At 36.8% G+C, this 23,578-nt stretch overlaps 1 protein-coding gene across 1 annotated transcript; it reads right to left on the bottom strand.

Moving 5' to 3' along the window:
- Positions 1 to 1,678: 1,678 nt before the first annotated feature.
- On the bottom strand, positions 1,679 to 22,654 carry LOC128635849 (parapinopsin-like). The gene is made up of 4 exons (XM_053688959.1): positions 22,315 to 22,654; positions 5,789 to 6,117; positions 2,348 to 2,590; positions 1,679 to 1,807 (listed from the first exon to the last, which is right to left on the bottom strand). Exons 1-4 carry the CDS (start codon positions 22,652 to 22,654, stop codon positions 1,679 to 1,681), a joined length of 1,041 nt encoding a protein of 346 aa, XP_053544934.1.
- Between the last annotated feature and the right edge of the window lie 924 nt (positions 22,655 to 23,578).

Here is a 23,578-nt window from a genome sequence, read left to right as displayed (position 1 = left end):
GAAGCAGGTCAAATAATTATTAAAATACCTGCAACCAGATATCTGGGGGGATTGGTAAAAAAAACAAAGTCTGTTAGTAACTTAGGAATCTCACAAGTTCTTATTTCAAAGATATTTGACCTTTCCCCACTGTGGGAGGTATCCGGATTAGGAGGGGTTAATATGAAGTGGGTTTTATTATTTCTTTACCCCTTCTCTTATTTATTTTAATACCGTGCCTTTTATACCCAAGTGACTTAGGAGTTTATCTAAAGTCTTCTAATTCCAATTTCCCCTCTACTAGCACCTCGGTACGCATGTGTGGAGTGGGGCCTAGTAACTGCAGAAAGGCCCAGGTATATTTATTTGAATTGGTGCACGGTATGAGCTCCAAGCGTCAGGGGCCAAAATGAGGGAGAGCTCCCAGACCAATGCTCAAGCAACTGGGTGACCAGAGGAGGAACCGCTATAGTAGTGCTAGTTCCTGCCATGAGAAATAGAGCAGTCAGTTGCTAGCATACAGCTGCCAGCCTACATCTGCTGTACGGTATAGAAGTGGCATGGGGGCAGTCAAATAGTGTGGTTAGTCTCTGGTAGTATGTAAGTCCAGGATCGTTAAGGGGATCTTACCCGCTACTTAGACACAACGATGCAGGGCAGACCAGTACTCCACCGCCAAAGGACCCAGGTGAAGTCGGGAGGCCAAGCCGTAAAATGGCGGAGGTTCACTCCTAAAATGCAGTGGTGCACCTAAGCTCCAAGATCTCTTCTCAGACCTTCTGCAGTCCCCGGCAGGGACCGGGCTGTGATTCCAGCTGAGTGATCCGCCAGAGAGTAGATCCGGTAGAGTTGTATGCCCATAAAAGACCGGTTCGGCCTCTTCTCGCTGGTAAGAGTCTGGTAGTAATCTGCTGTACCAGAGCGGAGCCCCGACCCTCCAGACAGCAGTGGCGGAAAAACAGGGTGATCTCTGGACTGGCTAGGGTCAGTGAGGCTAAGAATTTGTGCCTAATTTGTAACTGCGCCTATCACTCGATACCACTGGGTAGTTTCATAGGAGCTGATTATTACAGATTCATAACGAAGACTCTTCTCTCCTTTAATTTTTCTCTTCTCAATCTCTCATAGGGACCTACTGCAATAAAATAGTATTTTATGCTTTTAGGGGATAGTCTATTTACTAAGGGAACTGTGTACTTAAGAGTTATTTAGGGGAATAAGAGAGAGCTCTCTCCAAACATGTCTCTCCAGCTTGACAGCTAGCTCCGCCCCTTCCATACCTCATATGTTTGAGGTTATCTCCTGTGAGTAGTTCCTAGATTGAGGATCGGGCTTGCATTTGTGTTTGTTTAACTTTATTAAAATACTGCACTTAGAGTATTTTGTGCGCTTTCCTTCACTTTTTTCCATATACTTTCTATACTTTCTTATACAGCTATTTGTCCATATTTTGATACAATATCATAATCCGCATTTATCAAACTACTGATCAAGTTACAAGGCAATATGCAAGGTCTGATCATACTGATACAGATTATGGAATATGTATATGGAACATGACAACAGTTAGAACAGTACACACATTAATGAATGAGAAGGACTATTTTTTAGCTTTCCTATACAGTACAAACATATTTTGTTACTGGAAGTTTTATAAATAAATAACATTCAACTGATCAAAGAACAATAGATAAAATATTTATGCTGGAGACACTTTTCCTCGTTTGGAAGCACTCGTTACTCCTGTAGTTTCTTCTGTAGACGTAGACTTGTCACCTGCCCATGGGTTTCTCCCACAACATAGATAGGGAATCACACATTCTTTAAACTGCAATATTAAAAGTATAAATGTTCTTAGTTACATATATTGGAAACATTTTTTTTTATTTAACATTGTTTATATATTTATTCTCAAATGCGTTAAGGGGATATTAAATAATATTCTATCATCTATGAAACAGATGCAAGTCAATGTATTTGATTTATTTTGATTGACAAACAAGTTTAATTGTACATATTAGACATAAAACGAAGGTAAAGTCAAAATTAAACCTGACTCAGATAGAGAATGCAGTGTGTTATCTATCTTTTTAATCAATAACAATTTTAGTGTAGACTGTCCCTTTAAGTTAAGTTTTGCTTCTGTGGGTGCTAGGTAAATACTTTTGCAGTGTTTGTTTATTTTTGTGGTTAATCCCTAGTGGAATTTACGCCCAGTCTTTTGTGAGTCTGTGGCCAATGTTAAGAAACATCCAATTTATTCTAGGAGTGCTCTCCAGGACACCAGATGCCCAATCTGAGGGTCTATGTTATCCTACAACAATCTGCATTTAAAGGTCAATGGAATTTATGTTTTCTTTACACTTACCTGCTTGTTCATGAAAATGTAGATAATTGGGTTATAGACTGTACTGGTTTTGGTTAGGTACATGGGTACAGTGGCTATAATTGGGTCAATATACATTCCTGGGTTAGCCACTACCATCATAGCAAAGGTGGCATAAGGCAGCCAGCAGACGAGAAATGCTAAGATCATTACTAAGACCATTCTTGATACTTGAACTTCAGCTTTGCTGGTCGTTCCTCCTTCTGCTATACCTAATTTAGCTACCTGGTGTAAAAACAAAGATAAAACATGAACTTTAGCAAATCTGATAATATATTTTTATATTTAAAACTTAAAATTAATTTGTTGCAATTATGTACTTTTTATCTATCTATCTATCTATCTATCTATCTATCTATCTATCTATCTAGTAAGTATTTCAGAGTTAGTTCACAGTTATCTTTACCTTAGAGAATGCTTAAAGGGCTCACATGAACTAGCAGTCCCCTGTTGTGAAAAGCAAATAAAAAAGCATGTGATAAGAGACTGTCTATAGTGGCTTAGAAACAGTTAATTTGTTCCAATTATATACTTTTTGTCTGTCTGTCTATCTATCTATCTATCTATCTATCATCTATCTATCTATCTATCTATCTATCTATCTATCTATCTATCTATCTATCTATCTATCTATCTATCTTGTAAGAATTTCAGAGCTAGTTCACAGTTATATTTACCTTAGAGAAAGCTTAAAGAAGCATTGTACACTAGATTTTTATTTGCATAATTTTTTTTTGTAGATGATCCATTTATATAGCCTATCTAGTAGTGTTTTTGTAACAATATATTGTTTTTCTTATTTTTAAATAACATTGTACTGATTTTCAGACTCCTAACCAAGCCCCACAGTTTTAGATGTATACTGATGTCTACAGACTTCCGATTGCTTCTGTTTGTATAATAGGTCTTTTTATATGCAGGGGAGGGGGGTGTTCTTCTCTCAGCCCATTTCAGATGCTGTCCCAGCCTAACCTCATCAACAGCGCTAAACTGGGAGCTTCGAAGTAAGTTTTAAAAAGATTTTATACTGGATTTTTAGATCCGTATCTGTGCATATTATTCTAACAAGGACAAACTTCTGGTTCAAGTTAAATACTATATTCATTATTAGCAAAAGCTTTTATTTTTTCTGAAAGAGAGATAAATGTGTATTTAAAGTGAAATTTCCTATCATTCTCAAGGTATATTTTAAATTACTTAAAGGGCCATGATACCCAAATGTGGAAACACTTGCAGCATAGCTGTAAAAAGCTGACTATAAAATATCACCTGAACATCTCTATGTAAAAAAGGAAGATATTTTACCACAAAATGTCCTAAGTATTCAAACCCCATTGTAAAGGACTTTAAGCAGCAAATCAGTTAGTCTGTCCTGGGACCTGCAAGGGAGCGAGCTTCATGCACACTTGTGTTATTTCCCTATTCAGTTTAAGGAAGTTTACTATGAAATCTCATGAGAGTTAAGTGAACTAGAGATGCTTAGGTGATATATTCCTGTCAGCTTTTTACAGTTATACTGCATCAGTTTCCAGTGATTTAGCATATGAGTATTATGTCCCTTTAATGTATAAGATATAAGAAAACTAGGATTTTTACTTAGTATCTGCTATTTTGTCTCTTTTAATGAAAGATACATAAAACCCAAACATTTTCTTTCATGATTCAGATAAAGTGTTATTAAATTTACTTCATTCTCTTGGTATCCTTTGTTGAAAAGCAGATAAGTAGATTCAGGAGTGTGCACGTGTCTAGAGCACTCTATGACAGCAGTTTTGTAAGAATGCTTTTAATAATGTATACATTTGCAAGAACACTAGATGGCAGAAGGGTTTTCTGCCAGTTAGTGCCCCAGACACGTGCATACCATCTACCTAGTATGCTCTCTCTGAATCAAAGAAGCATTTTTGGTGCCCTGTCTCTTTAAGGGACATTCTAATACAAATTTTAAATGCACTAATTCTACACAATTTTTTGCAATACTGACCACAGACAACAATGTGTAACCCTCGCAAAAAGGGTTAAGCACATAGAAAAAGTCCCACTCGGAAGGTCCAACAAGAAGAAAACGTCAGGTAATTGGCAGGGTCAAGCAGCGTCAGCTCCTGATTGGCTGAAGGGCTGTATCCTGCCAGGGAGCTGCAGGATTTACACCCCAACAAGACGACAGATCATTGGTTTGTAATAAATTAACACATTAAACATTTTGAGAAGATATAAGTGAGAAGATATCATGCCAAAGAACTAACCATTAAAATGTGTAGCCCTGAATCCTGCAGGTTTAATAAAGGCCTTAGTACGTCCCTATATGAAGTGTTTGTGCACCCATGTAATATGAATAGCCACATTTGTTTGGAATCCTGTTGAATTGTTGGGATTTATTTTTCCCATGTTAAAGGGACGTGAAACCCAAGCATTTTCTTTCATGACTCAGATAGTTTATACAATTTTAATCAACTTTCCTATTTACTTCTGTAATCTAATTTGCTTTGTTCCCATGGTATCTTATGTTGGAAAGCATACTTAGATATGTTCAAAAGCTGGGGACTTGCTGCTGATTGGTGGATGCACAAATATACCTCTTATCATTGGCTCACGGATTTGTTTTGCTAGCTCCCAGTAGTGTAATACTGCCCCTTTAATAAACTGTACCAAGAGAATGAAGCAAAATTGATAATGTAAGTAAATTGGAAAGTTTAAAATTGTATGAACTATCTAAATCATGAAATATTTTTTTTTGGGGGCTTCATGTCCCTTTAAAGTTGTTGAATTTAAAATAGAAATGTTTCTGGATTATCACTTCTAAAGCTTTGTGAAGCACAGAACCTACTCGTATAAATTTATGCTGCTGGCGGAGGTCACATATTATTAATATTAAAGTGCCATAAAACACGTTGAGATCTGTGCATATCCTAAAATTGCTAATTAAGTAAAAATAGTTTGCAGAAAAAATTGCTGTGTTTTAAAATAATTTTCAAAAAGAAGCAAAATTAGTTACATAGCCATGCTGCCTAGAGTAGTCTGATCCACCCCCCTTATCAGTGTTTAGCATCAGAGGCATTGTATTTCAACTGAGTTCACAGCAGCTTATAGGCTTCTAGGCAGCTCCAGCAGATAATGAATGTGTACTTCTGCATTCTACCAAACAAAGGTGGAGATAGATACAGCCATAGAAGGAATTGTGTGTGGGGAGATAGAGCTGTACAATTCACAAACTTACAAGATAGGGTTAATGGCGAGGCACTGTAGTATAAATTTGCAGATAACGTAATTAAAGTACATATTATTATATTTTGTCTCTATCCCAACTTGTTTTATGTCCCTTTAAATGCTACCTAGCAACTAGCGGTCATTGGACAGCCTGTCTATAATCATGAAGGCCCATCCCTATATTTATAGATTAAGTTTGACTGATGTTTAAGTTACCTGACGCAGTGTCCACATTAGGTAGCCATAGGAAACCAAGATGGTAATAAATGGAATTGCAAAGCAAAAACAAAAATAGCACATTATGTATGACACGTTAACAGGCTCCGTGCTGTACCAGTTGGGTGCACACGATGTTCCAACACCTTCCAGTTCATAGCTTCCCCAGCCAAAGAGAGGAGGTGTGTTCCATATAAGTGACCAGGTCCATGAAACCGCTATGCCAGCTAATGATTGTTTGGCCGAAAATGTAAGCGTTCCCATAGGCTTACACACCACGATGACTCGATCTACGGCTATCAGCGCAATAGTGCACAGTGCTGCGATTCCTGAAAAAGAGCAAGAAATCTGGTTACTTTGTGTGATATAACATAAACTGTCGTGGAACTTTATTATCTTTTATTATGCATTTATTTATTTCGTTAGTTCAACGTGCATCTGCTACTGATTTTGCTCAAGATCAAAGCATATCCCTTTTTTTGTCACAAGTATTCTAATGTACCAGCATGTTTTTATTGTACTCTTGAATAATTTTTTAAAGGCATATGACACCCAAAATTCAGACAGAACATACAATTAACCCTTTAAGGACACAGCTTTCAGTTTGCTCAATTGTTTTATGACGGAAAAATTCCGTCATATGTCCTTAAGAGGTTAAAAAAAAAAAAAAGGTTCCAATTTACTTCTATTATCAAATTTGCTTCGTTCCCATGATATTCTGTGTTGAAGAGATACCTAGGTAGGCATAAAGAGCACTACATGACAGGAAATAGTGCTGCTATATAGTGCACTTGCAAATGAATAACATTCTTGTAAAACCGCTGCCATATAGTGCTTCAGAAATGAGCCGGCTCCTAAGCATATGTCCCTGCTTTTCAACAAAAAACACCAAGAGAATGAAGACAATTTGATAATAGAAGTCAATTAGAAAGTTGTTTAAAATGGTATTCATGAAAGAAAAATTGGGGGTTTCCTATTTCTTTAATGTATGCATTGTACTCATATGAATATCAATGACCCTTGTATACTGCTGCATAACATGTTGGTGCTTTATAAAGAGCAGATAAATAAATAAAAATAATAGTATAAATAAAATTTGAATAATTAAAATGTTTTATTTTCATGAAAATCTAGTTATTTTACTCTGAGAAGGTGGGATATTTAGATGCTGGTTCAGACTGCACTCACAGGATATGTGCATATGCTACTGAAACACAGTAATAACTTTTAAAAGAAGTATTTTTGCTAATGGAAGTACATTACACAAATGCTTCTATTTAAAATTGAATTGCTTTCTGCATATTTTTATTTTTGATCTTTCTATCCCTTTTAGCGCCTCCAGTCATATATAGAAACCCGAAAACTAACATTAAAACTGATAAATAAATATATTTAGTTTACATTTTTTCAAACAAATACATTTACTCTTAGGGGCCGATTTTTCAAGGGTCGAATGGCCCATGATGCCCTGGTTTCCACGCGAGCCTTCAGGCTTGCTGGAAACAGCAGTTAAGAAGTAGCGGTCTTAAGACCGCAGCTCCTTACCTGGTCTGCCGCCTCTGAGGCTGCGGTCATCAATCCGCCCGATCTCATACGATCGTGCTGATTGACACCCCTGCAAGCAGCCAATTGGCCGTGAATTTGCAGGGAGCGGCATTGCACAAGCAGTTCACTAGAACTGCTTGTGCAATGTTAAATGCACGTTAACAGCATTCAGCAATGTTAAAAAGACACTAAACCCAAAAAAATTATTTGACGATTCAGACAGAGAATACAATTTTAAACAACATTCCAATTAACTTCTATTATCTAATTTGCTTCATTCTTTAGATATCCTTTGTTGAAGAAATATGCACATGGGTGAGCCAATCACACGAGGTATCTATGTTCAGCAACCAATAAGCAGCTACTGAGCCTATCTAGATATGTTTTCCAGCAAAGTATATCAAGATAATGAAGCAAATTAGATAATAGAATCAAATTAGAAAGTTGTTTGAAATTGTGTGTTCTTTCTAAATCATGAAAGAAAAAAATTTGGGTTTCATTTCCCTTTAAAGGCATTCAGCGATGTCTGGCAGACATGATACGCTACAGCGTATCATGTCCGCCAGACTTTGATAAAATACTGTATATGTTAAAAGTGATAGCTTATTGATGGTTTATGTACACAATCTCACAATGCTGCATTAATGAGATATCAGTGTGAGAACAATTTTTAGTATAAAAGAATGGGCATTGTGTTTTGTGAAATAAGTAAATGATCATTTACACAGGAGCCAGGAGCAGATAGAGGGGCATATTTATGATTGCGCGAGCAGACATGATACGATATAGCGTATGATGTCCGCTGTACATCGATAAATACAGACAGCATACGGTGTCAGCTTTTATCATTGCACCAGCAGTTCTTGTAAACTGCTGGTGCAATGCCGCCCCCTGCAAATCTGCGGCTAATGCCGCTAGCAGGGGGTTACCCATTCCCCAGGTTTGCATAATCAACACGCTTATATTAAAACACATTGTACCTCTGTGATAGCCTTCTATCTAACCCTCTGCAGACTGCTCCCTTATTTCAGTTGTTTTTAATGGTTCAGAGAATCGCATCACATCTCTACCCTTAGCAATCTTCTTTGTTTCATCCTGTAGTTGACTACCCCTCCTAGTTTTCAGGCACAAACTATTTTTTTCCTTATATTACATATTTTACATTCTTTTTGTTCTGTAGGATTACTTTTCCACCAAAGAATGCTAAAACCCACCTTTCAATGCACTGCAAGCCTAAACCCCTCCTTGTGGAACCTCCAGCCTCTTCCCAACAGTTTTGGAATGCAAGCCTAAACCCCTCCTCGTGGAACCCCCAGCCTCTGTCTAACAGTCTTGGAATGCAAGCCTAAATCCCTCCCCCATGGAACCCCCAGCCTCTGTCCCACAGTCTTTAAATGCAAGCCTAAATCCCTCCCCCGTGGGACCCCCAGCCTTTGTCTCAGGCTCTAACAAGGACCATAGTCCATGAAGTCTTTTTTGGGAGGTATGGAAAATTCCTGGTGACAACATTGACTTTAATGTAAAGAAGTTTTTTGAGAGGTGAAACTGTTGGTGAAAACAAGTGATTTTAAATGATATTAATTTGATTAATTAATTTGATTTCAATTTAATCCTTAGTAAATATATAAAATAAAATGTATGTAAATGGCCAAGATTTATAAAGCTTTATATAGTTTGCAGTGGATGTGTTGAGTTCCACTGAGCACACAGTTTAAAATAGGTTAAAATGCTCTTCTTTAAAATCTACTTGATTCTATATTTCCATTTACATTCAGTATTCTCCAGAGGCTCTTAAACATATAAAATTAGATAAGATTTGGCCCAGTGCACAGTGAAATGGAAAGCATGGAGGAGTTTTATAATCCAGTAAAAAATTCATCAGTGAAGGTAATAGCGTTATAAAATTAATTTATGATTTGTGAAATGCAAGATACATGTCATCCTTGACTAAAAATCAAATTAATTTTCCATACCAGTGTCCTAACATCCAGGTCTAAGTGTTTGTCAAATTATTATTATTATTTACTTTTTAAATACTAAAGAAAGAATAATGTTTTTTGTTCTTAAATATACAGTAAAGTCAAAATGAAACTTTCATGATTCAGATAGCGCTAACTTTCCGATTTACTTTTATTATCTAATTTGCTTCATTTTCTTGGTATTCTTTGTTGAAAAGCATACCTAAGTAGGCCCTAGAACAGTTATGCACTACTGCAGCTGCTGATTGGTGGCTGCAAATGCATGCCTCTTGTCAGTAGCTCACCCAAGCTAGCTCCCAGTAGTGCTGCTTTCAAATTAGATAATGAAAGTAAATCAGAAAGTTGTTTAGAATGGAATACTCATGAAAGAAACATTTTTGGTTTCATGTCCCTTTTAAAGGGATAGTGTATTCTAAAATTGTTTTCCCCTTAAATGGACATTAAACACTAAATAAATGCTAGATAAAATAATGCATTCAAAGAAAAGATTAGCCTGACAATAACATGTAGATGTATTTTTAAAAATTTAATTAGCTGTTTAAATTTTAATAACATACGTGTAAAGTTTTAGTGTCTATAAAACAATGGGAGCTGCCATGTTGTAACTTAAATTACCTTCTCTGCTCTGGCCAATTAGAGACAGTTATAAATAGGTCACTAGATTGTGCAGCCAATGGTTGTGAGTGTGAGGAATATAACAGTGTTCTGCACTTCCATTTCTAACAGGAGCTAAAAAGCTCACAATTTCAGAATGGAATTAAAGGAAAAGGGGACAAAATAAATAATGAAAGTATATTGCAGAGTTTTTTATATATACGATTTATCATTTTAAGTGTTTAATGTCCCTTTAATGTGTTTACAATGACTTGTTATACCAGCTGCAGTGTATAAAATGTATGGGCAAATTGGTCCTTAAAGTTTATTTTGTAAATTAAATATCTCGTAACTGAAAACACAACACAACACAATCAAATGGGCTGAGCCTCCATAAAGAGCAGAGTTGTTTTCCAAACTTATTGATGAAAATACAAGGAACATAGTTTTATTTAGTGCTTTGTTTATGTGATCTGTTGCATTATACAGTTATAAAAAGAAACATAATAAAAATTAAACACAAAAAAAAATTAAACACAAATGAAAAAATCCATAGGGTTTAGATCACAATCTAAATTCTCCCTAAAAAAAAAATATTTCATGATTCAGACAGAGCATAACATTTTAAAAAAGTTTCCGATTTACTTCTATTATCAGATTTGCGACATTCTCATGTTTTTCTTTGTTGAAGAGATATCTAGATAGGTAGCGTACACATGTCTGAAGCACTGCATGACAGTAAATAGTGCTGCAAACTAGTGCTGTTGCTAATGCATGATATTGTTGCAAAACAGCTGCTATATAGTACTGCAGACATGTGCCCACTCCTAAACTTACATTAAAGGGACACTAAACCCAAAAAAATTCTCTCATGATTCAGATAGAGAATACAATTTTAAACAACATTCCAATTTACTTGTATTATCTAATGTGCTTCATTCCTTTGATATCGTTTGCTGAAGAAATAGCAATTCACATGTGTGAGCCAATCACATGAGGGATCTATGTGCAGCAGCCAATCAGCAGCCCCTGAGCCTATCTAGATATGCTTTTCAGCAAAGTATATCAAGAGAATTAAGCAAATTAGATAATAGAAGTAAATTAGAAAGTTGTTTAAAATTGTACTCTCTTTCTAAATCTTGAAAGAAAAAATTTGGGTTTCATGTACCTTTAATTTATTTTAACAAAGGATAACAAGAAAAATAATACAATTTGATAATAGAAGTACATTCGAAAGTTGTTTAAAATTGTATGCTCTATCTGAATCAATAAAGAAAAAAATTGGGGTTTATGTCCCTTTAACCACTTTTCCACAGGCACTTTTCCATTTTCTGTCCGTTTGGGACCAAGGTTATTTTTACATTTTTGCTGTGTTTGTGTTTAGCTGTAATTTTCCTCTTACTCATTTACTGTACCCACACATATTATATACAGTTTTTCTCGCCATTAAATTGACTTTCTAAAGATACCATTATTTTCATCATATCTTATAATTTACTATAAAAAATATATAAAATATGAGGAAAAAATGGGAAAAAAAACATTTTTTCAAACTTTGACCCCCAAAATCTGTTGCACATCTACAGCCACCAAAAAACACCCATGCTAAATAGTTTCTAAATTTTGTCCTGAGTTTAGAAATACCCAATGTTTACATGTTCTTTGCTTTTTTTGCAAGTTATAGGGCAATAAATACAAGTAGCACTTTGGTATTTCCAAACCACTTTTTTTCAAAATTAGCGCTAGTTACATTGGGACACTGATATCTGTCAGGAATCCCTGAATATCCCTTGACATGTATATATTTTTTTTAGAAGACAACCCAAAGTATTGATCTAGGTCCATTTTGGTATATTTCATGCCACCATTTCACCGCCAAATGCGATCAAATAAAAAAACAAACAAACTTTAGGTTTCTCACTGAAATTATTTACAAACAGCTTGTGCAGTTATGGCACAGATGGTTGTAAATGCTTCTCTGGGATCCCCTTTCTTCAGAAATAGCAGACATATATGGCTTTGGCGTTGCTTTTTCGTAATTAGAAGGCCGCTAAATGCCGCTGTGCACCACACGTGTATTATGCCCAGCAGTGAAGGGGCTAATTAGGGAGCTTGTATGGAGCTTGCAGGGTTAATTTTAGCTTTAGTGTAGAGATCAGCCTCCCACCTGACACATCACACCCCCTGATCCCTCCCAAACAGCTCCCTTCCTACCCCCACCCCACAATTGTCCCCGCCATCTTAAGTACTGGCAGAAAGTCTGCCAGTACTAAAATAAAAAAACATAATTTATGTAAGAACTTACCTGATAAATTCATTTCTTTCATATTAGCAAGAGTCCATGAGCTAGTGACGTATGGGTTATACATTCCTACCAGGAGGGGCAAAGTTTCCCAAACCTTAAAATGCCTATAAATACACCCCTCACCACACCCACAATTCAGTTTAACGAATAGCCAAGAAGTGGGGTGATAAAAAAGTGCGAAAGCATATAAAATAAGGAATTGGAATAATTGTGCTTTATACAAAAAAATCATAACCACCACAAAAAGGGTGGGCCTCATGGACTCTTGCTAATATGAAAGAAATGAATTTATCAGGTAAGTTCTTACATAAATCATGTTTTCTTTCATGTAATTAGCAAGAGTCCATGAGCTAGTGACGTATGGGATAATGATTACCCAAGATGTGGATCTTTCCACACAAGAGTCACTAGAGAGGGAGGGATAAAATAAAGACAGCCAATTCCTGCTGAAAATAATCCACACCCAAAATAAAGTTTAATAAAAAACATAAGCAGAAGATTCAGACTGAAACCGCTGCCTGAAGTACTTTTCTACCAAAAACTGCTTCAGAAGAAGAAAATACATCAAAATGGTAGAATTTAGTAAAAATATGCAAAGAGGACCAAGTTGCAGCTTTGCAAATCTGATCAACCGAAGCTTCATTCCTAAACGCCCAGGAAGTAGAAACTGACCTGGTAGAATGAGCTGTAATCCTATGAGGCGGAGTCTTACCCGACTCAACATAGGCAAGATGAATTAAAGATTTCAACCAAGATGCCAAAGAAATGGCAGAAGCTTTCTGGCCTTTTCTAGAACCGGAAAAGATAACAAATAGACTAGAAGTCTTTCGGAAAGACTTAGTAGCTTCAACATAATATTTCAAAGCTCTAACAACATCCAAAGAATGCAATGCTTTCTCCTTAGAATTCTTAGGATTAGGACATAATGAAGGAACCACAATTTCTCTACTAATGTTGTTGGAATTCACAACTTTAGGTAAAAATTCAAAAGAAGTTCGCAACACTGCCTTATCCTGATGAAAAATCAGAAAAGGAGACTCACAAGAAAGAGCAAATAATTCAGAAACTCTTCTGGCAGAAGAGATGGCCAAAAGGAACAAAACTTTCCAAGAAAGTAATTTAATGACAAATGAATGCATAGGTTCAAAGGGAGGAGCTTGAAGAGCTCCCAGAACCAAATTCAAACTCCAAGGAGGAGAAATTGACTTAATGACAGGTTTTATACGAACCAAAGCTTGTACAAAACAATGAATATCAGGAAGAATAGCAATCTTTCTGTGAAAAAGAACAGAAAGAGCAGAGATTTGTCCTTTCAAGGAACTTGCAGACAAACCCTTATCTAAACCATCCTGAAGAAACTGTAAAATTCTCGGTATTCTAAAAGAATGCCAAGAAAAAATATAAGTCTTCCAGACTCTATAATATATCTCTCTAGATACAGATTTACGAGCCTGTAACATAGTATTAATCACAGAGTCAGAGAAACCTCTTTGACCAAGAATCAAGCGTTCAATCGCCATACCTTTAAATTTAAGGATTTCAGATCCTGATGGAAAAAAGGACCTTATGACAGAAGGTCTGGTCTAACGGAAGAGTCCATGGTTGGCAAGAGGCCATCCGGACAAGATCCGCATACCAAACCTGTAAGGCCATGCCGGAGCTACCAGCAGAACAAACGAGCATTCCTTCAGAATCTTGGAGATTACTCTTGGAAGAAGAACTAGAGGCGGAAAGATATAGACAGGATGATACTTCCAAGGAAGTGATAATGCATCCACTGCCTCCGCCTAAGGATCCCGGGATCTGGACAGATACCTGGGAAGTTTCTTGTTTAGATGAGACGCCATCAGATCTATTTCTGGAAGTTCCCATATTTGAACAACCTGAAGAAATACCTCTGGGTGAAGAGACCATTCGCCCGGATGCAACGTTTGGCGACTGAGATAATCCGCTTCCCAATTGTCTACACCTGGGATATGAACCGCAGAGATTAGACAGGAGCTGGATTCCGCCCAAACCAAAAAATTCGAGATACTTCTTTCATAGCCAGAGGACTGTGAGTCCCTCCTTGATGATTGATGTATGCCACAGTTGTGACATTGTCTGTCTGAAAACAAATGAACGATTCTCTCTACAGAAGAGGCCAAAACTGAAGAGCTCTGAAAATTGCACGGAGTTCCAAAATATTGATCGGTAATCTCACCTCCTGAGATTCCCAAACTCCTTGTGCCGACAGAGATCCCCACACAGCTCCCCAACCTGTGAGACTTGTATCTGTTGAAATTACAGTCCAGGTCAGAAGCACAAAAGAAGCCCCCTGAATTAAACGATGGTGATCTGTCCACCACGTTAGAGAGTGTCGAACAATCGGTTTTAAAGATATAAATTGAGATATCTTTGTGTAATCCTTGCACCATTGATTCAGCATACAGAGCTGAAGAGGTCGCATGTGAAAAACGAGCAAAGGGGATTGCGTCCGATGCAGCAGTCATAAGACCTAGAATTTCCATGCATAAGGTTACCGAAGGGAATGATTGTGACTGAAGGTTTCGACAAGCTGAAAACAATTTAGACGTCTCTTGTCTGTTAAAGACAGAGTCATGGACACTGAATCTATCTGGAAACCCAGAAAGGTTACCCTTGACTGAGGAATCAATGAACTTTTTGGTAAATTGATCCTCCAACCATGATCTTGAAGAAACAACACAAGTCGAATCGCATGAGATTCTTCGAATGAGAAGACTGAGCAAATACCAAGATAATCGTCCAAATAAGGAAATACCAAAACCCTGTTCTCTGAATACAGAAAGAAGGGCACCGAGAATCTTTGAAAAAAATTCTTGGAACTGAGGCTAGGCCAAACGGTAGAGCCACAAAATTGGTAATGCTTGTCTAAAAAGAGAATCTCAGACACTAAAAGCGATCTGAATGAATCGGAATATGCAGATACACATCCTGTAAATCTATTGTAGACAAAAAATGCCCTTGCTAAACAAAAGGCAGAATAGTCCTACAGTAACCATCTTGAATGTTGGTATACATAACGATTCAATATTGATAGATCCGGAACTGGTCTGAAGGAATTGACCTTCTTTGATACAATGAAGAGATAAAATAAAACCCTAGCCCCTGTTCCAGAACTGGAACTGGCATAATTACTCCAGCCAACTCTAGATCTGAAACACATTTCAGAAATGCTGAGCCTTGCTGTGTTAACTGGGACACGGGAAAGAAAAAAAAAATCTCTTAGCAGGAGGCCTTAACTGAAGCCAATTCTGTACCTTTCTGAAACAATGTTCTGAAATCAGAGATTGAGAACGGAATTGATCCAAACTCCTTTGAAGAAAACGTAATCTGCCCCATACCAGCTGAACTGGAAAAAGGGCCGCACCTTCATGGGTACTTAGGAGCTGACTATAGATTTCTATAAGGCTTGGATATATTCCAAACTGGAAATAGTTTCCAAACTAATACCGCTCCTGAGGATGAAGGATCAGGCTTTTGTTCCTTATTATGAGAAAAAGAACAAAAAAAAAAAAATGATTATTACCCTGGAAAGAAAGGGAAAAACAAAGTTAACTTAGAAGACATATCAGCATTCCAAGTTAAATCCATAAAGCTTTTCTAGCTAAAATAGCTAGAGACATATACCTGACATCAACTCAAATGATATCAAAAGATGGTATCACCAATAAAATTATTAGCATGTTATAGAATAAAAATAATGCTATAAAATTATGATCTGTTACTTGTTGCGCTAAAACTTCTAACCAAAAAGATGAAGCTGCAGCAACATCCGGTAAAAATATAGCAGGTCTAAGAAGATTACCTGAACATAAGTAAACTTTTCTTAGAAAGGATTCAATTTTCTTATCTAAAGGATCCTTAAATTTAGTACTATCTGCCGTAAGAATAGTAGTACATTTTAGCAGGAATAGAGACAGCCCCAAACCTTAGGGATTTTGTCCCAAAAAACTCTAATCTGTCAGATGGCACAGGATATAATTGCTTAAACGTTTATAAGGAGTAAAACAATTACCCAAATTATTCCATTCCCTGGAAATTACTTCAGAAAAAGCATCAGGGAGATTAAACACTTCTGGAATAACTACAGGAGATTTAAAAACCCTATTTAAACGTTTAGATTTAGTATCAAGAGGACCAGAATCCTCTATATCTAAAGCAATTAATACTTCTTTAAATAAAGAACGAATAAATTCCATCTTGAACAAATACAAAGATTTAACAGCATCAACCTCTGAGACAGAAACTTCTGAACCAGAAGAACCATTATCAGTATCAGAATGATGATGTTCATTTAAAAATTCATCTGAAAAAAGAGAAGTTTTAAAAGACTTTTATGTAAACTAGAAGGAGAAATAACAGACATAGCCTTCTAAATGGATTTAAAAAATAAAATCTCTTATGCTTATCAGGAACACTCTGAAAATTAAATGTTGACGGAACAGCAACAGGTAATCTAACAGTACTAAAGGAAATTTTATCTGCATTAATAAGTTTGTCATGACATGCAATACAAACAACAGCTGGAGAAACAGATACCAAAAATTTATAGCAGATACACTTAGCTTGGTAGCTCCAGCCCCGGGTAGTGATTTTCCTGAAGTAACTTCTGACTCAGTTGCAACGTGGAACATCTTGCAATATGTAATAGAAAAAACAACATATAAAGCAAATTGATCAAAATCCTTAAATGACAGTTTCAGGAATGGGAAAAAAATGCCAGTGAACAAGCTTCTAGCAACCAGAAGCAATAAATAATGAAACTTAAATAATGTGGAGACAAAAGCGACGCCCATATTTTTAGCGCCAAACAAGACGCCCACATTATTTGGCGCCGAAATGCTTTTGGCGCCAAAAATGACGCCACATCCGGAACGCCGACATTTTTGGCGCAAAATAACGTCAAAAAAATGACGCAACTTCCGGCGACACGTATGACGCCGGAAACGGAAAAGAATTTTTGCGCCAAAAAAGTCCGCGCCAAGAATGACGCAATAAAATGAAGCATTTTCAGCCCCCGCGAGCCTAACAGCCCACAGGGAAAAAAGAGTCAAATTTTTGAAGGTAAGAAAAAATGACTAATTCAAATGCATTATCCCAAATATGAAACTGACTGTCTGAAAAATAAGGAAAGTTGAACATTCTGAGTCAAGGCAAATAAATGTTTGAATACATATATTTAGAACTTTATAAACAAAGTGCCCAACCATAGCTTAGAGTGTCACAGAAAATAAGATTTACTTACCCCAGGACACTCATCTACATGTTTGTAGAAAGGCAAACCAGTACTGAAACGAGAATCAGCAGAGGTAATGGTATATATAAGAGTATATCGTCGATCTGAAAAGGGAGGTAAGAGATGAATCTCTACGACCGATAACAGAGAACCTATGAAATAGACCCCGTAGAAGGAGATCACTGCATTCAAATAGGCAATACTCTTCTCACATCCCTCTGAAATTCACTGCACGCTGAGAGGAAAACCGGGCTCCAACTTGCTGCGGAGCGCATATCAACGTAGAATCTAGCACAAACTTACTTCACCACCTCCATCGGAGGCAAAGTTTGTAAAACTGAATTGTAGGTGTGGTGAGGGGTGTATTTATAGGCATTTTAAGGTTTGGGAAACTTTGCCCCTCCTGGTAGGAATGTATATCCCATACGTCACTAGCTCATGGACTCTTGCTAATTACATGAAAGAAATAAAAAAATTATTTAGCATATTTACATATGCTGCTGTTTAGGATCCCCCTTAGCCCCCAACCTCCCCGATCCCCCCAAACAGCTCTCTAACCCTCCCCCTCTGCCTTATTAGGGGCCATCTTGGGTACTGGCAGCTGTAGTACCCAGTTTGCAAAAGAAAAAAAAATTATTTATTTTTTTCCGTTTTTTTTTCTGTAGTATAGCTTCCCTCCCCCCACAGATCAATTCCCACCCCCTGACTAATCATTTTTTTCAATTTGCCTACCCCTTTTTTCCCACTTTTCACTAAAACATTTCTGTAGTTTAGCAGTTCCCACCCACTCCCTCCCCATGCACGCCCCCACCCCCCCGTTCACGCGCGCGCGCGCGCCCTCGGCTACCCTCGCCCCCCTCCACATCACAGGGACCATCGATGGCCGTCACCTGCCTCCCATGTCGGCTCCCACACACCAACGATACCGGCCATCGATGTCCAGGTCACAGAGTGGCTCTCTCTGCATCGATGGCCAAGGAGTGTTATTGCAGGATGCCTCGATATCGAGGCATCACTGCAATAACCGGAAAGCGCCTGGAAGCGATCAGGATCGCTTCCACTGCTTTCCAAGACCGACGACGTACATGGTACGTCCTCCTCGGTCGTTAAGGGTATTTTTTATAAGGACGTACCCTGCATGTCGTCTGTTATTAAGGGGTTAAAACACACATTTAAAGGACCTTTTTTAACTCATTAATTTCAACAACTAAATGACTTGATAAACCCCAGACAACACTTTTTGAATTATATCAAGTACCTCAAAAATAGTTTTAAAATGGAACATTGGTTTTAAACATGGGTGAAACACACTGACATTAGACCCACCATATTGATTGATATTAGGAAGCAAAGTCACCGGATAGAAATGCTGCCTGCTTAATAAATTAAAGTTCAAAAATTAATAATAATAAGCACTTTTACACTAATAAACATTATGAATAAAACGTGAAAAAAAATAATAATAATAATAAATTGAAAGTTCATATAAGGATATACGTGTTCTTGCTGGGACACTTCTGTTTCTTTGTATCCTTAGAATTTCTCAGAGAAAAGAGAAAGAAATTGCAACATAGTGTGAATCTGTAACAATATCCAGAATATATATCAAACTTGCGGCCAAATGACTACTCCCATGGATTAGAGCTTATGACCAAGCTCAGGGAAATGCGCACACCCACTTTATACTGGTGGGTAAACAGTACTCTCACGGCAATGTAGTATAAAAGAATTTATTAAAATACAATAAAAGCATCACAAATGCTTAACACAACACCTTACACAGAGGTTAATAGAGCAGTAAATGCTGGTTATTGCGCACAAAAGCAATTTTTCCTTGAAAAAAGCTTACAGAGCGAAACGATTGTCGGAACTGGAACTTTTAACTCCAGTCTATACACTTGCTCATACACCGTAAGGAGGAGCTACTCCCATCTGTGGTCAGGTTGGACGGTTTAGCGGTTAAGTTTCTGCTGCACGAAGCCGCTTGCATCCTTCAGTGGAGTTTGCTTTTGTGAGCAATAACCAGCATTTACTGCTCTATTAACCTCTGTGATAGGTGTTGTGTTAAGCATTTGTGATGCTTTTATTGTATTTTAATAAATTCTTTTATACTACATTGCCGTGAGAGTACTGTTTACCCACCAGTATAAAGTGGGTGTGCGCATTTCCCTGAGCTTGGTCATAAGCTCTAATCCATGTGAGTAGTCATTTGGCCGCAAGTTTGATATATATTCTGGATATTGTTACAGATTCACACTATGTTGCAATTTCTTTCTCTTTTCTCTGAGAAATTCTAAGGATACAAAGAAACAGAAGAATCCCAGCAAGAATACGCATATCTTTATATGAACTTTCAATTTATTATTATTATTATTTATTTTTTCACGTTTTATTCATGTTGCTTTAATGATTCTTTTTGAGTTATCACATTTATTTCACCTTGATTTTGTTTTGTGATGATTGGTATTTTTATATTACTAATAAACATTAGTCACATCAATAACCAAACAAACACACATGTCCACTATACTAAAAATGACCCTGTTCAACGCCCTTAAAGAGACATATACACACACATTCCTCTATGGTTTTGGAGCACAACAGCTTAATTACACACATGTCACCTATTTGTATCAATACACACCAGTGGCATATTTAGGCTTTGTGCTGCCCTAGGCACTCAAAATTCTGCTGCCCTTCCCCACCCCACCCCCAGGTTTTAGGACTTTTTTTTACCATAATGCTTTTTAGTCAGGGTGTAACATGACATGTTCACCAGGGCTTGCAAAACACTTGCGAACACTCAGGTGGGTTGAATTAGCACATGTCTACACAGCATAGATTTGAGCAGTAATGATATTTATATATACAGTATACCTACAGTATACTATACAGTATATATATATTTATATATATATATATATATATATATATATATATATATATATATATATATATATATATATATATATATATATATATATATATATATATATATCATACAGATGGCTAACATGAGTTAAATCACCTGCTGTTCCCAACAGAGACTCAAAAAGTGCTGCCCCCTAATCTGTCACCTTAGGCAAGTGCCTTTTTTGCCTAGGTCAAAATAACAGAAAATTAACATAACTATATATGGTTCTTTAGTGACTGGGTAGTTTAAACATTTTCTATCATGAATATGAAGGAATAAACAAAAAGCTAGTAATTTTTTTTAAAACACACTTAGGGGCTGTTTTAACAAAGTGTGAGCGGACATTATCCACTGTCTGCATTTATCATTGCACAAGCAGTTTGGGTGAATCGCTGCTAGCAGGGGATGTCAATCAACCCGATCGTATGCGATCGGGCGGATTGATATCCACCGCCTCAGAGGAGGCATACGAGTTAAGAAGCAGCGGTCTTAAGACCGCTGCTTCTTAACTCCTGTTTCTGGCGAGCTTGCACGGAAACAGTTACATTCAGGGCTATTCGGCAATTGTTATATCGGCCCCTTAGGCTGACCCATTGTATCTCCTCAGTTCTCTGTGGCTTAAAAATTAAAATAAAATTTTCTTCTATTTTAAATTGGAATGTATTCTATTTTACATTGGGATATAAAATATGCACAACTACCTTCAGGTTTAGCGTAGTTGGTCTAATGCGTGACGGGTTAGCACGTGAGTGACAAGTTTTTTTTTAACAACGCACTCCATTGAAGTCTATGGGGAGAAGAAGTTAGCACAGTTGTGATATCCAATGTCCTGAAGTTTTGCTCGAGCGCAAACTTTTTAATTTCAACTTGCAATACAAACGCTAAACCGCCCATGTTAAAAGCTTATTTGTAGCAAAGTATGCACTCAAGCAAAAAAACTAATTTACACGACACTGGCCCTATATGTGCAGACTGTAAGTAAATTAACCTTGAACAGGGACTTTAATTGAACATATAAACCTACAAGATTTGTTAGCAGAGCTGCTTGTAAGCAGAACACATAATTGAAGCTATTAACTACCTGAAGCTAAGTAATATAAACTCATTGCTTTGTTTTAGTATAAGTTTTCAACAAAAAGGTGATCTGATTTCACAGCATTCTGGTGTCCTTACTTTTTCAGCATTCTCCCTGGCACTAAACACAATCAACTTGAGATCGTGCTCTTTTCTACTGGTGTTTTTGTGCAAGATACTTTCAGTTTCAGCTTTATTAAATCCCTTAATATACTTGAATACTTCTATCAAATCACTTCTCTTCCTTCTCCCCTCTAATCTATACACATTAAGGTCATGAAGACTTTCCTTGTAAGCTGTATTTGTTACAGCACGTACCATTTTGGTGACCTCCTTTAAATAAGTCTCTTGTTTATCTATATCGATCTGGGTATTCTATCTCTCAGGCTGTAGACAATATTCAATATGAGGGCTAACTAGTAATCCATATAACAACATAAACCTTCACTATTTCTACTGCTAATACCTCTTCCTATACAACCAAACATCCTACTGTCCTAACCAGCAGAACTACTGCATGGTTTAGCAAACTTCAAATCATATGAAATAATTCCCAAATCCCATTCTTCCTTTGTTCCTATCAGTAAAGTGTCCTTGAGTCTATAATTAACATGTGGGATTTTGCATTCTAAATTTTGAATTATATTGTACTTTTCCCTCCAATTCTATATCAAAATCCATTAAATGTAATCTCTGTGAATTCATTGCATTAACATATTGCAGTGGCCCAGATGGGCTTTGTGACACTAAAAAATAGATTCTTACAAAGAATAATTTAAGTAAAAATAGAAAAAGGAAACACAACAATAAAAATGGTTCTGTATTGTTCAATATGCTAAAATTAGTGCTACTTACCAAAGAATGCAACAGCAAATCCCTCAATGACACAGCCAGCTCTTCCCAAATTAAAATAACCAACAGCATTGGTTTCTACAGTAAGGCATCCTCCCAATATGGTAACACCTAGATCTGCAACCGCCAAGTTGACAAGAGAGTAATTGATTGGGTGACGTAGCTGTCGGTATTTCACAGTAACTGCAATAACCGCGCTGTTTAGAATTATGGAGACGATGCAAAAAAAGGCCATAATTATTGCTAGGATAGTGTAACCAATCCTAGGCATGAGAACTTTATGACTTTGCGTTTCTTCATGGCTGAAGTTTGCCATTGTATGGAGAATGTCTTCATGTGACATTTTTTTTCTTCAAATTTGTGCAATACAGATCTTTACTGAGATTAAAGTACTGATTTCTTGATCCTGAGCCTGGCTACAGATGGCTGTTTTACACATACATGTATGATATTATTAGCCAATGTTACTGAAGGGATTATACAACACGTATAGTAAATCCTAAAATCCGGATTTATTTAAACATAATTCCCCTTTCTCATTAATTTTATAATTGTATGAATATGATTATTTTTTCTGGATTGAAAAGAAGTACATAAATACACAAATAAAGCACCATGAATCAACATTTTGGACTTGATGCAAGGATCATTATGGAAATAACTAATCTTGAACACCTTAATTTAGAAACAAATCTATTATTTAAATATAGACTTGTCAGTTTTATTAAATATATAAATGAAGTCTGTTTTTTTCCTGTATTTATGTCCCAGGTCTATGTCAGCATATAGTAGATATCTGACTTATACCTGACTTGGCAGTTACTGCCTATTGTAGCCGTAACTTCAGTCAATCTGGTAAGCATCAACTTGATGAACTCAACCTTCTATTTTAAGTATGCTTAATAAAGACTGTGGTATAGAATTGAAATGTGATGCTCAGTTTGTGGCCAAGGGAGGCTTTGGTAACTAAGATACAGGACCAATAAGACCAACTGGTAAGACATCACAAAACAAGGTAGTTTGGAAGTGAGCTAGAGTCGTTAGGTGATCTGGAAGAGATCAAGATCTACTGATAGTTCCTTTGAGTTTTTGGACATAGGTGGAATGGACCTGATCATTCATGTTAGTAAGGATTGTTAATTTTGCTACTGCAAGAGATATTGCATTATTAAAGGGACATAATACTTATATGCTAAATCACATCATAAAGTGATACAGCATAACTGTTAAAAGCCGACAGGAAAATATCACCTGAGAATTTCTATGT

The sequence above is a fragment of the Bombina bombina genome, chromosome 7, assembly GCF_027579735.1.
Source record: "Bombina bombina isolate aBomBom1 chromosome 7, aBomBom1.pri, whole genome shotgun sequence".
NCBI lineage: Eukaryota > Metazoa > Chordata > Amphibia > Anura > Bombinatoridae > Bombina > Bombina bombina.
This window is presented reverse-complemented; position numbering and strand designations above follow the sequence as displayed.